General features: G+C 38.4%; 1 protein-coding gene across 2 annotated transcripts in view; it reads left to right on the top strand.

Annotated features, from left to right (window-relative positions):
* The first annotated feature begins 1,299 nt into the window (after window positions 1-1,299).
* The window catches only part of LOC122801105 (major facilitator superfamily domain-containing protein 8-like), a 1,359,614-nt gene continuing 1,346,428 nt past the window's right edge, over window positions 1,300-14,485 (top strand). For both annotated transcript variants that reach the window (XM_044070628.1, XM_044070627.1), the window contains exon 1: window positions 1,300-1,765. In XM_044070628.1, the coding sequence (XP_043926563.1) occupies window positions 1,690-1,765 (76 nt within the window). In that variant the 5' untranslated portion in view covers window positions 1,300-1,689. The remainder of the gene's footprint in view (window positions 1,766-14,485) is intronic.

Here is a 14,485-nt window from a genome sequence, read left to right as displayed (position 1 = left end):
TGCCTTACAGTACTCTACATAGTGCCATATATACTAAGTTCAGTTCAGTGAAATGAGATTCAGTGAAATGAGTTTCAGTAATTTGTGTTTTCAGTGATGTGGTCGGGATGAAATGAAATTCAGTGAAATGAGATTCAACTAAACAAAGTAGACCCATATATATATATATATATATATATATATATATATATATATATATATATACACACACACACACACACACACACACACACACACACACACACACACACACACACACACACACACACATACACAGTTCCCCTTCACAAAGTCGAACAGCCACAATCTCGAAATGCATATGGTCGAGACCATATGCTCGGAACGGCATACAGCGCAGAATGGGAGATTTCCCTTTCTGTCCTATAGTGCGATCTCAGAGTTGTAATAAATATCGGAGGGTGGGGGGGGGCAGGGGGCTTGCCCCCCCTGCTGAAACACTTTTTTGTGTTATGTTCTTTTTTTGTAGTTCCCTTTTACGAAGTCGAGCTTCAGAAATTTGAGCATATGGTGTCGGTCATATGCATTTCGAGTTTCTGAATGTTCGACTTTATGAAGGGGAACCATACACACACACACACACACACACACACACACACACACACACACACACACACACACACACACACAAAATGTGCTCTGCAAGGCATTTAAGCGTAATGCATTTAAAAGTGAATATGAGGTCACCCAGAGAGTATGGAACAGAAATTTATATATCATCACTATCCGTGTTTCAGGAAATGCAGATTAATGAAATATAAAAAAAAGAACACAAATAGCAATAAGTGATTGCAAAATAAATGACAAAAAATCCTATTTTTCCAAAGGAAAAGGCATGTTTCTAAAGTCACAGCATCAAAATGAGAGCAGGCTAAAGCATTTTCTTACTATAAACAATTGTAAGTAAAACATGGTGCAAAGAGATTCCAGGCAGATTCTAAGTTTGAGAGAGAGAGAGTAAGAGTTGCTAGCTTGTGGACATACCATAAACTGCACAATAAAACATAGATTATTTAATATTTAAATGATGGTTATTTTAAAAAGATATTTTACCCATGAACAATAATGACATCTAAAAGTGAGTGAGAAACATCTGTTACTGAAAACAATGACTGGTGCATAGAACATTCATTAATATTGATACCTGTATTGCTTGTGCATGTCCTGCAATTCACGTGTGAACAAGCATGGCCTGATTAGCTAAGGACAACCCATGTGTCACTGTACTCCTCACCTACCCCACCTCCTTCTTCTCCATTCATTGCTATTTCTGTTTTCACCTATCCTGTGGAAGGATGTTTAGTCCCTCCCATCTGTTCTAGCCTGCTTTTCTCTGTTGAGAGCTGTATGGTTCTTTACATGTTTTTTTTCTTTTCCTTCAGGTGTTCAAAGACAGCACTTTTGTCAGCAGCTGAAAGAATATGAACAAGTGTGTAAAATCAAAAAGGAAAGCTTGCATACTTCAGACGTGCATTTGTCTTTCTGCACTTTTGAGCAGTTTGGATCTTACTCTGTTAAATATCCACACAGTACAGTTCAAACAAAATGGACTTGAAAGTGAAAACTCAGAATGTTTAAAGGGTGAACTCTTGTAAGAGCTGCCTTCCAGAAAGGGCTGTAAAGGGCTGTAAGACTGCAGCAAAACTGAGTGAAGAAATAGCTGAGGAGTTAATGGATTATCAGAGAAAGAGGCGACTCACTCACATCTGCATTGGCCTAATCTTTCTCTTCAGTGGAATTGAATATGGTAATGTATGGTAATAAAATATTTTAAGACATTTGTATCTTGTACTGCTGTTACTAGGTCTGATGAAATGTGAGTCTGTGTGTATTTTGTTTTTTTTTTTGGAGGGCGTGTTAATGTATTTTATTACTGTTCTCCAGTCGGCCTGCAGTATATTGCATTTTAACAAGCTGGCATGTCTTTCATACTAGTAAACCTAGACTTCTCTAGTATGTATTATTACAATGATATGTTTTCAGAGTGCTTTACGCAGTATGTTATCTTGGGACTATTTTTATTTAGTGTGAAAAATTTCAAAATTAATTACATAAATGAACGTTTTTTAAAGTGTCATTTTTATGGTCGTTGGATATGTTTGCATGTTGGATATGTTTGCATGTTGCTGAAGGTGATTTTGTGTATGTATAGTAGTTTTAACTGCCTGAAGAAAAGCTAAACTAAGAAAGCATTGTGTTTTTCTTTTTACATGCAGCTTAAATAAAAAAACAATGGAAAAGAAAAATTATGTCTAGCACTAGGTGTTGAATTCAAAATGTTCTTGCCTCACATTCCCATGGAGTCCTCTGACCTTTGTGTGTTCCTTTGTAGTATGACACTTGTCCTAAGTAGTGACCATCAACACACTTTTAGTAGAAAAATCATACACTTCTCTAAAAGTTCCATCTGCATCTGTTTGGTCAACCACATTCCTATGCTCTGTTGCAAATTAATTTGTAGAATTTTTGACATTTATACATTTTAGTTTGTTTATAAGCAGAGCTGGCTTAAGAAGGTTCCAGAAGTTTGAATGTTTATACACTCTTGTAGTTTGTCTTGCACACAAGGCCATTTTATGTTTTTAAAAAGTCAGCTTGCACTTTAGAATTAATGATGTTACCTTGGGGTTGGGGTGTCACTTCAACAGTAACAATCATCTCGAGCCAAGGTTTACACCTCTGGGTGACTAGCCCTGCCATGGTAGTTCACCCGTGCCACTCACTCATACCTATGGCCAGTTTAGAATGTCCAATCCACCTACTGCATGTCTTTGGAATGTGGGAGGAAATCGGAGCACCTGGAGGAAGCCCACATGACCGCAGGGAAGACATGCAGACTCCGCACAGAAGACAGTCCAGCTGAGAATCGAACCAGAGAACCTATTGCTGTGAGGCAGCAACACAAACTGCTGCACAACAGCAGCTGCCTGTCCAAACAAAAGTACCTTAAGAAGAGTTAAGATGTACTCACTAGCTAATAAATGCAGTAAAGACTACCACATTGGGATGATTTTGAGTTTGTTGTCCACTGTATACATAGTATAAATAAACTGGGAATAAACCTCTGTGTCATCTGTTGGATTGTCCATTGCCTCACAGATAAGACACAGGATATCAAAATAGGGAAGGTATCTCCACAGAGACAAGTTACCAGTGCAGTCCCTCAGCATTCTGTATTGGGACCTCTCCTGTTTGGCACTACTTTTCTGAAGTTAAAGCCAATATCAGAGGGCTTTTGCTGACTAAATTTGCAGATGATTGCAGGCTAGGAGAATCACTGAATCCCTACTCATCCTACAGGATAGTTTGTCCAAAATAAATAACTGGTGCCAAAATCATGGGCTGAAACTAAATGCCAAAAATGCATTATTGTATCTATCCTTTGGGAAGTCATCTATCCCAAAGAACTACCACATTAACAATATGCCCCTAAGAGATTACCCACTTGTTCGGGATTTGGGAACTTATGTGGAGAGTGACCTACCTTTTTGATCAATATGTGACCGTTGTAAGACTTTCCATCTATACTGCACAGTTTATAAACAAAGGGATTGTGCCTAGATGTAAGGATGCCATCGCCCCCTTTACTCAGCCCTCATTAGGCTAGTCATTGAATATAATGCCCCCTTTGACACGTATGCAGTAATTGGAATGCCCAGAGAGATACCTTACCAAAAGGATACAAGAAATAAACAACATGTCCTACTTGGACCAACTCAAAGCCCTGTCACTGTATTGTATATGCTATGGACTGCTAAGAAGTGACCTGTGTCTGGCATAGAGGGTATCCTCTGACCCAATACTGAAGCCATTTGACTTGTTGATGTGCAGTAAAATCATCAGAAATACTCAATCTAGGGATCTAAACCTCTTCTGCAACATCACCAGAATGGTTTGGAGGGACAGGTATATCTCGCAGAGGATACTGCTGCTGTGGAATAGACTTCCCATCCACATAAACAAAGTTCGTCCCTGTCCAAATTCAAGTGCAACTTGGATCTATGGGTGGGAAACCAAACATTTACTGCAGGACTGCCCCCTTTACTACTAATTTGTATTCCAACAAATTGTCTATGTTATGATACCAGTTATTCTTATTAGGGGTAGTATTTAATTCTTGACCATAATATGGTAAGGCCAGTCTCTAACCAAATGGGATAGGTTATTGGAGCACAAGAAGGGAAACTGGCAAGGCTTAAAATGATCTGCAAGGGCAGCTAACCTAGTATTTACCTATGATTCTTTGTAATTACACTTTTCAGAATAGCTTGATATTATCAAACGGTATACAAAAATGTGAGCTAATGCAAATGTAACTTTAACACAGAACTCCTGAGAAAGTTGGGGCTAATTTTCCTAATGTATTCCCAGAGTTTAAAAGAAATGTCTGGATGATTAGATAGAATGAAACTGAGGATCATACGCATGCTCCCCCTGATATTATGGATGAGAGCTTTAGCAAACAAGGCTATTCTGACAGATGCCAGTACAGGTGCCTTTTCAATGGGAAAGCACATTCAGTTTTGCATGCAGAATGAAATAACAGGTGTCGATCATGGAAACTGCCTTGATGTGCTTGCGGTTGGTTCATCTGTCTGAAGTTCATTCCTTGTGCAGCAACCTTGCATTTCTAACTGTAATGGGGGTAACTGCATTTCAGAGAAGCTTCTTCTCCAGCCTTCTTGCTAAAACCTCCAGAACTCATGACTCTTACCTTTGAAAATGGTGTCACAGTATCAGCTGTATGCCCATATCCTGAAAAAACAGTACAAAAAATTAGTGGCTAGTGTGCTAAAACTGTGAAAGTCAACTTCTCTGTAATTGCCGAGCTGCACTCTGAATATCACCTATTAATTTGGTGTTTGCTTTGCATCATACCTCCCAACTGTACAGATTTTCACAGAATGTCCAGATTTCAGCCTCCTATTTTTTGGTCCAGTTTACATAAAATTGTGGTTTTCGAGCATATTAGTGGTAATTCATTAAAGACTGAAATTAGAAAATAATGACAGAAATTTGATTTTCAGACTTCATATCTTTCAGAAAATTAACACTAATGCAAAACCTGTTGTTATATCAACTTTCTAAGTTTGTAAGAGCAATATTTAAAAATTGCCTCTATTTTTGGGCGTTTGTCCCACTTTTATTTATGGCTTTGTCCAGATTTCTTGCTCCAGTAGGTTGAGATGTATGGCTATGCTAGATGTAACTTTGTGCAGGGTGAACAACTAAAATGTATATAAAAACATATCTGTATAGCCAGCTATAGTCAAAGTAAACTTTAATATCATTTAGGGCTACACAAGTGCAGCCTAAATGAAATTCTGACTAACAACTCACCAGAGAGTACATAGAAAGCAAGGATAACAAGAACAACAGTATAACATTTCAATTTAAAAAAACATATTCAATACAAAATCCACAGAAGAATAAATAAACCAATAATAACAGCAAAAACACACAAGCTCCCCAGACAGTCATAAGAAGAATACTGTACATAGCAGCATGACCGTGTAGGATTGCACGTTAAGATTGTCCTCCTTTGTTCATCTGTATCAGACAGCAGGCAATTGCACATGAATAAGAAAAAAATATTGCTATGTCAAAGAATAAAAAAAAGATATTGTACACTTTTCAGCTGAGCTACATATTGTGAATTATTACTTGTTTTCTGCAGTCTGTTCATCAAGAAGTCGAGGATCTAGTTGCACATGAGCTTGCTAACTCCAGGATGTACAAGCTTGTCAATTAGATGCATTGGAACCACTGTACTGAATGCCAAGCTGAAATCAATAAACAGCCTGATATAATTTTCTTCCTCCAGATGATTGAGAGGTGGAGTGCCATTGAAACAGCATCCACAGTGTATTTGTTAGCTTGATAAGCGAACTGTAGAGGGTCGAATGTGGATGGAAGGTCTGCCAACAGATAAGAACCAGATGGGCACCATGAAGAAGGTTAGTCCAGAGAAATTCTAGTTCCACAAATGCCGTTTATTTCAATCAAATCAATCGGATAAGTCAAAGCACATAAACACATAAACTGTATTCACCGTGTTTTTGTCTTATCCAAAAAAGACCGGCAGATGTTTTAAACAGTCTGATTTATACCTGTCTCTCAAGATTCCCAAGATTGGGTCCTAGGATATGAATTTGTAAATGTAAACATCTAGACTGCTGTCAAGAGTCCATCTCAGAAGACACACATCTGGATGCAGGTTCCCCAATATCTCATCTAGACATCATCTTTGGTGATATTCTAGAAATGATGACATAACAAGTGAGTTGGTCCACTGATGCTGCTTCACCACATGAATCTGTGTTACTTGAGGACTTCAGTGCTGGCTCATCTGCCTCCTTGGTGGGAACACCCACTGATGCTTTTGTAGATTTGGTGGCTCTGCTAGCCTGGAAGGATCCTGATATAGTTTAACCTATTCCCCCACCCAAAGAAACCCCCCCCCAAAAAAAAATCGGATAGGACTTTGATAGCCCCAAAAGATTGGAAACACTGGAGCAAGTGTTTGCTGTCTAAGGAGAGTTCTTCTGCAAATCTCCCCAATAGAGAGTCAAGGGCGTTAGACAGACTTGGAAAATAGGTGTATGCTATAGTGACCTTCACACTCATGGTGCTGAACTATCTTACTTGCATGCCTTATTTTCAGAGGGATCTGCCCCACCTAACTACCCTTCAGTCTGTGTCTAATGTGTCCATGCATCTACTCTCCAATGCAGTTGATGACACAGCTAGGGCAGCAGACAACGGCATTGCCAAGTGCCTGCATGCTTGGATGCGAATTTGCTGAAGGCTTTAAGACATCCTTCATCAATGCCACTTTTAATGGTTTCACACTTTTCAGTCCCAAGCTGAAAGAAATCTTTACCAGAATTGAACAAGAGGGTAAAACCCTGTCTGCTGTTGGGATTTGCTTCTACACCCCTCAATGGACCTTTTCTAGGAACCAAATGGATGGTAAGATGATGTGGTTCAGAAAAATCACAGGGTTATTACCAGAACAGTCCTGGAGATGGGCTCCCATCCTGGGCAGAAGTGGAGGTAACTCAAATGGATGTCACCGTAGGGGCAGAGGCAAACCACATAACCAGGATTATTTGGTCTCTTTACCAACAAACCCTATCAGCACTCCTGAAAAGTTATCCAACTGCTGCACTCTGGAGGCTGACTGGGAGGGGTGCTTATCCTTGCACCCACATGCCTAGTAAGATATTACAGCAGATTCTTGGGTTCTAAGGATAATCACCAGAGGCTATTCCATTCCCTTTTCTTAAGTTCCAAAGAGAGAGAGAGAGAAAGAGAGAGAGAAAGAGGGGTTCCAGACAATTCACCTGGTTAGCTGGAATCCACAGCAACAGAAGAATTCAAGTTGCTAGAAAAAAGAGTCATTCAATGGTTTACCTGAGACCAGTTAGAATCCAGAGTCTATTCCAGGTTATTTTTAGTACCAAAGAAGACAAGGGATCTCAGACCTGTTTTGGACCTATGTCATCTCAGTCTCTTTATAAGACAAACAAAATTGTGGATTGGTACAGTACAGTTCATATTGCCTCCTCTGCAGAAGCATTGTTAATTTATTGCCAACAATCCCTTTAATACGGTCATCCAGAAGTAGGACAGACCAGTTCTTAGCAATAACATCATAGATCTTATGCACATTTCCAGAGTTGCATAAGATCTGCTAAATCCCTGAAAAGGCAGCTATGTTACAGACCTCCTCCTGATGGATCTAATTCTCTTTCCAGGTTTGATAAGTTTGGGACTTTTCCTTGTTTGTCCTGCAAAGCCTGTAATTATATCTCTAGAACTGACTATTTTTGTTACCCCCAGACTGGCTTTGTTTTACAGATTTAAACTGAGAGCTGATTTTAAAACTCGGAATTTAATGTATCTTGCTACTTGCACTAAGTGCTCCCATTTTTAGAATATTGAAGCATCTTAGTGATATGAGGTTGAAAAATTCAGCTAATGCTCTTGCTAAGCACATCATGGATTGCCCCGGACATTGTTTTAATTTCTTGGCCATACAACTAGTAGTTAAGGACAAAAGGGGAGGTGATATTGTGCATAGCACAGAGATGGCCGAGATGAGATGGATAAGTGAAATTACAAGCTGATAAATTACTCAGCCTGAATGGGGTTGTCTCTTTAAAGCTGGCATTGAAAGCATGTAAATTGCTTCACTAATTGCCATATTAAGTACTTCTGTTTTAATATCCTGATTGGTTGGGTTGTTAATGCTTATAATAGTTTCTTCTTTTTTTTATGGCTTGTCTTTGAGTTACAGCAGAACTGATGAAGGGCTGATAGCCTGAAAGCACATATCCATTCTGTTTTCTTGTTACTTTATTAAAAGTGGTTTAAAACTGGCTTTGGCTGTGTTGACTGTACCGTGTTTTCTGCTTCTGTTTTGGTTTTTGATTCAGGATTGGACTTTGGCTGCTGTTTTATAGTTTTTCTGTTGTTTTTAAATCTAGATAATAGCTGGTGATGTATGTCACCAAACTTGATCTGAGGTACTTGGGTGGAATGGAGGGAATTATGCGTAGGGGAAGAGTCAGACCCTTGGATCCACAGCTTCATAAAAAGGTGTAGAGGTTTGATCCAGTCGGATCTGACAACTCAAAGGTTGAGTCAGATGAAAATGAGATGACAAGGCTCTGTCTCTGTAGTGGGTAAATAACTGTCATTTCAAGAATAGTTTTCATCCGATTTTACTCCATACCACTGGTGGTGCATATGAAGTTACATTTGTGCATCCTACATTTATGTCCTGCCTTTTTCTTCCTTGGGAGTAAGGAAGTGGATAGGGCATGATTCTTTAAAGTCCTATTCTTGTAATGTATCTGTCTTTGGGTTCAGCTACTTCTCTAGAACTAAACAATGGGCCACACCTCCCCCAAGATGGAACCAGCAGGCAAAAGGCAGCACAAAAAGTACAAAATTAAATATATACTGCCTTGGTCTGTACAACTGGACGGACTCCTTACATTAAAGCACTCGAGCAAGTCTCCCATTATCAGACCTTTCATATTGCCCTAAGCATTTTACCAGTGTACCTGTAGGTTTTATAATTGAATTGAAGATGGATTTAAAGAACCATATTTACCATACATGATATGATAGAAGTACGTAATGAATGGCAGCAGTTACAGCTTCCATTTTGAATGCACAAAACTACTCCATACATTCAGTACTGCAGTCTTGGGTTGTGGTTTACTTCCAATGCATGGTTAAGGAACTGAAGAAAAAATTACCCAAAATAATTAAATCTCAGGTTTTAAACACATCCATATGTAACTAAGAGAAAACAAAACTTTTTTTTGCAGATTGTAATCTACACAGCTGATCAACATTTCCCCTAAGTACATTTGAACTCTAGGAAGCACACTGTATTATGTCATAATTTTTATTATGTTTATTTAATTTTATACAGTTTATTGACTTTCAGTATAATCTTTACTGATTTTAATTTTTAGGGCTAAGTAACACATGCATACATTTGCATTTCCAAAGGTGCACCAAGTTTGACATACAAACATAATTAGTCTGTGATAGTCTGTATGCTTAGCATGGTGCATATCTTATTTATTTTTTCCCATCTCTACCTTTTATTCTCTGTTCTTCCCCATAATATCCCATAATACAAGTGTTCTTTTAATTCCATACTTTCTGCCCACAATTTCCTACCTCATCCATTCCTTAATTTTAGTTATTCGGGATAGCATGTGACATCCTGTTTCTTCCTTACGACTTTCTCCCTTTTAGTATGTCTCCATGTAGTTTCTTATGCATCCCTCCAGGAGGAAGAGCTATTTTTATTTATTTATTTATTTATTTTTTTTATAATCTGTGGATTGATCCTTCATTGGTGCTTATCTAAGCATATAATACATCATTTCTGCATGTTTCTAATCTCTGTATCCTTAATTGCTCTCAACGCTATCAATCTTTTTTCTACTATGTTGTCTGTCTGTGCAAATGTTAACATGTACATTAACACTGACCCTTTAGGACCACATCTGTCGTATATACACCTGCTTATTCTGCCCTCCCAGTTTATTTTTGAGGCTGTTTTGTACCATATAAGAAGAATCAGTAAGCACTGGTTTCATGTCCTCAGTACAGTTTTTGATCTAGCTCTTGTTGACAGAACCTGTCACTGTGTTCTTGTCCATTTTCAGCCCTCTTTTTCTCCCCATGTTCCTTTAACCTTTTAATTCCTCCTTTCCTTCCTTTTTTCCCAGAACATAGCATGTCATTGCACCCTTTTGATAGGTCTTCCTCAGTAAGCCTTATTTGTTCTTTTTGGATATTCCATCTTATTTCTTTATTCTCACATTCTCTCCTTATTCTGCTTAGTCATCCCCACATCCTGTTATAGATTCTGTTATAGTTATTGTCTTTGGTGTGGTTTACATTCCTTATTCATTACTATCACCTGATATATCACAGTTCATCTTTCTGTCATCTGCCTACCTTTAATACTATCCCATTTCTTTCCTTCCCATAGCCATGCTTCATGACTTAATGCCTAGTATGGTACTTCATTGAATTATCTTCAAACTGTCTTCTATTTTTCTCAGTGCAGCCCTTTCTTTCTGTCTCTCTCTGTCCATGCCACATGCTCTCCACTTATCTCGCCCTTATCTATTGGTTAACAATGAAGACAGAGATATGCATCCTGAATTTGAATACTTCCCATCCTTCACCACACGCCTTATTTGTGTTCTGATATTTTGTTATCCTGAATATATTTTATTATCTTATACATTTGTCATATTATCTGTGTATTTTCTTGGCATTTTTTCTTCTCCATTTATCACTATGGGCTTTAAGAGGTATGTAATCTTGGGGCTAATCATGTTTTGCCCTGCCTGTGATAGTGTAAACCTTTTCCTTTCATCTCCCTAATATCCATATTATAAAACATAAAACAATTTTGGCTACCACAACTGTAAACTGTAATAAAATACAAGGTAAAATACAATAGATGAGTGTTTTTTCAGTGAAGTAACACTTCTTCAGATCAACAATAAAAACAATGTATCTTTTAAACCAAATCCTGACAAATCAGTACTTTCCTATGATTTAATTTAATAAAAATCATCAATTTAATCTCAGCCCCTTGCGTCCGAATCTCTCCTTTTCTGTTTGGCAACAATTTCAGACAAATGGCTTCTGAAGATCATTCATCAAGGTAACAGATGGCAGTGGGAGAAAATTATTTCTTTCCAGGGGATAATTCCTCACTCTTCAGACCAGACTATTTAGTATCCACCTGCCCATCACATGATGCCCAATGGAGTGATAGAACCAGTCCAACCTTCCCAGGCGAGAAAGGGGTTCTGTTTTATTCATGTTTTTATGTCAAAAGGAAAGAAAGAAAAAGAAAGAAAGAAAGAAAAATGATTGGAGATCATTTCTGGATATTTGTTTCCTAAAGCTGTTTGTGATAGTGCCCAGATTGTGTGATGTTACTTCACAACCTGTTACCTCTTCTTCCTCATTCAAGTTTGCTGGTAACCCTAGCTCTAAAAAATGCTTATCACATCTCTGTTCATCCAAACTTCAGACTTTTGTTCTATTTATCTAAATCACATTATCAGTTTTCACCCCTACCCTTTGGACTATCTACTGCACCAAGAGTGTTGAGAAAATGTCTATCTACAGTTATAGATCATTGCAAGATACAGGGTATCCATATTTTTCCACATTTAGCTGACTTGTTTATCTTTGCAGAGTCTTTTTCAAAGCATCAAAAATCTCATTTTTAGGTGAGAGACCTCTTACACCAGTTGGCATTCCAAGAGAACATTCAAAAGTCTTTCTTGACTTCTCCCCGCAGTATTGTGTTTCTGGTATGTCAACTAGACACCACAATTCAGAGAGCTTTTCTTCCACTGTGAGGGAATAACTCAGGATTTTGGGTCTCATGGTTTCTATGTTTCTCATGACAACCCTGGCAAGACTCCAATATTAGAAAGATATGGTGGTATCTGAGGTCTTTTTGGTCCTAGTACCAATGGCTCTTGTCTTTTCAGATTTCAGTGCTTGGGTTTGTAAAAAGTTAAATCATTTGGTGTAGACAATAAATATCTTAAATCCAGGTCTACTGTTCTCCCTCCTTGTTCTTAAGCAGTCATTCACCACAAAAGCATTTGACTTTGCTTGGAGAGCAGATTCAGGAGGGATAAAAGTGCAAGATGTGTGGGACACTAAGGACCAATGCAAGCACATAAATATAAAGAGATGCTTGCCCTAATCAAGGCACCCAACTGTCTGAATCATCTTTGGTCCCTGGGACCTGTCTAAGTTATTGTAGACAATATCACTGTCATGTGGTACCTCAGCAAGCAAGAAGGAACCAGGTCATACCCCCAACTGGGGGGCAGACAAGGGCAGACCCTCTCAAAATGGAAACTTGATCATGATGTCTTCTAAGGTTTGATTCATCAGCTTCCAAAGCCAACAAGTCAGCTGAAGAATCATTATTCTCCAACTCTGCTGGAAAAAAAATGGAACTCAATACCTGCTGAACTAACCACCACATGCTCCTTGCCCCAATTCAAAACCTCCCTAAAAATGTGCATGAACAGTGACTGGCTATGTCCATGTCTAAACCCAGACTAACCCAATTAATACCAAGACAAAGGTAAGCCAAACATAGCTCACAGAGGTATTCACCCTTTTATATTCTTTCCCCACCCTCACAACATACACTTCTCTACAACCATTAGAATTCTATTATTCCATTATCAGGAGGATAACTTATTATTCTGCCCATTCTAAACCTATGCGCTTCTACCCCTCTATATACTATTTGCTATAACTTCCTTCTTACCTAACCACCTTTTCTCTTGACTATCATCCTTACCTTCTACCTGGAAATACTTTTCTTTCTTATACACGTCAGATATGTAATTGTTAGCTCTGTATACTTATACCATTAACCAACAATGTTTGTTTGGATCTAAATGTAACCTTGACTATAATTTGTCACTGAATCTGTTAAATGTTTTTAGATGTCTTTGTAACCACAACTTTGTGTCACTTAATTTCAATGTGGAGCTTTTCTCCCCAGGCCTCCGCTGAAAATGATATGTATCCAGTCGGACTTTCCCGGTTAACAAATGTAAAATTAAAATAAATCTGTAGGGAGTTCCTCAAGTAGATGTCTTTGTCTCCTCACTGAACAGTCAGCTGGCAAGATTCTTCTTAAGAACTCCATGCAAGAAGATCTGGAAAACAAATGCATTTTCTTTTTCTTGGACAGGAATGCTCCTGTATGTGTTTCTACCCTTTCCAGTAATATCCAGGTTCTGAAGATTCAGAAATAATCTCCCAAGATCATTGTCATAACTCCCTTCAGGACCAGGCAGTTGTGATTTCCCTTCTTTTGGAAATGGGCAAGTACAACATGTTCCTTACAAATTGGATCTGCTCACACAAGAACAGGGATGTTTGATACACCCCAGAACCACAGCACCAATCTACTTCATATTATTGCCTGGATGATAGGGTCTTAATTCCTTTTATGCACCTTTTTTACTGAGGACACACAGCAGGTACTAATGGAGGCAAGAAGGCCTGCTTCTAGAAAATCGTATATTAGCAATTGGAAGAGGTTTTCTGGTTGCAGCCAACGACAAAACCACCACTCTTTCAGGGCTAGTTGTTTCTGGTTTCACAATATTTGTGAGTTACAGTTCTATGGCCTTTTTGTATTTCTTTGTAGAGGTTTATTTATCAGCCATTTCAGCATGCCTGTCCATGAAACCTTCTCTTTCAGTGCATTCTCATGAAAAATGTTTTATAGGAGGTTTTGCATAAGAGGCCTCCTAGAAAACCAGTGGCCCCTCCTTGGGATCTTAACTTTCTGTTAGAGAAGCTAACACTTGCTCCATTTGAACCACCTAACCTCTATGTCTTGAGGTTCTTAACATGGAAAACCATTTTACTGATTGCTCTGCCCTCTGCAAAAAGGGTGTCTTAGTTGCAAGCTCTTATTGTTAGTCAGTTCTATCTCATTTTCCATTGGGACAGGGTTTCTTTGGGAATTAATCCTTTTATGCCTAAAGTGATATCAAAGTTTGCTTTAAGAAAACTATCAATCTCACAGTTTTTTTTACTGAATTCCAAAATGAGGGGAAAAAGGATACTACATTCCTTGGCTATCCACAGAAAACTCGGGTACAGTCTTGTCAGAACTAAATTGTTCAGATCATCGTATCAGTTGTTTATTTCTTGTGATGGTAAGAAGAAGAGACCTGTGTCAAAACAGACTGTTTCCAAATGGTTGTCTAAGGAAATGCCTTGTTGTTATACTTGTGATGATTTAAGGTATTGCTAGCCATGCCAGGAGAAGTAAGGCAGTGGATGTGTAACATATTCCAGCTCACCTAGCTGTAATTTTGTAAAGAATTTTATGTCATTCGTATATCAAACTGAT

The sequence above is a fragment of the Protopterus annectens genome, chromosome 4.part1 (genome assembly GCF_019279795.1).
Source record: "Protopterus annectens isolate FY-2018-M chromosome 4.part1, PAN1.0, whole genome shotgun sequence".
In the NCBI taxonomy this organism is placed as follows: domain Eukaryota; kingdom Metazoa; phylum Chordata; order Ceratodontiformes; family Protopteridae; genus Protopterus; species Protopterus annectens.
The sequence above is the reverse complement of the archived record's forward strand: the minus strand, read 5'-3'. Positions and strand labels throughout refer to the sequence as shown.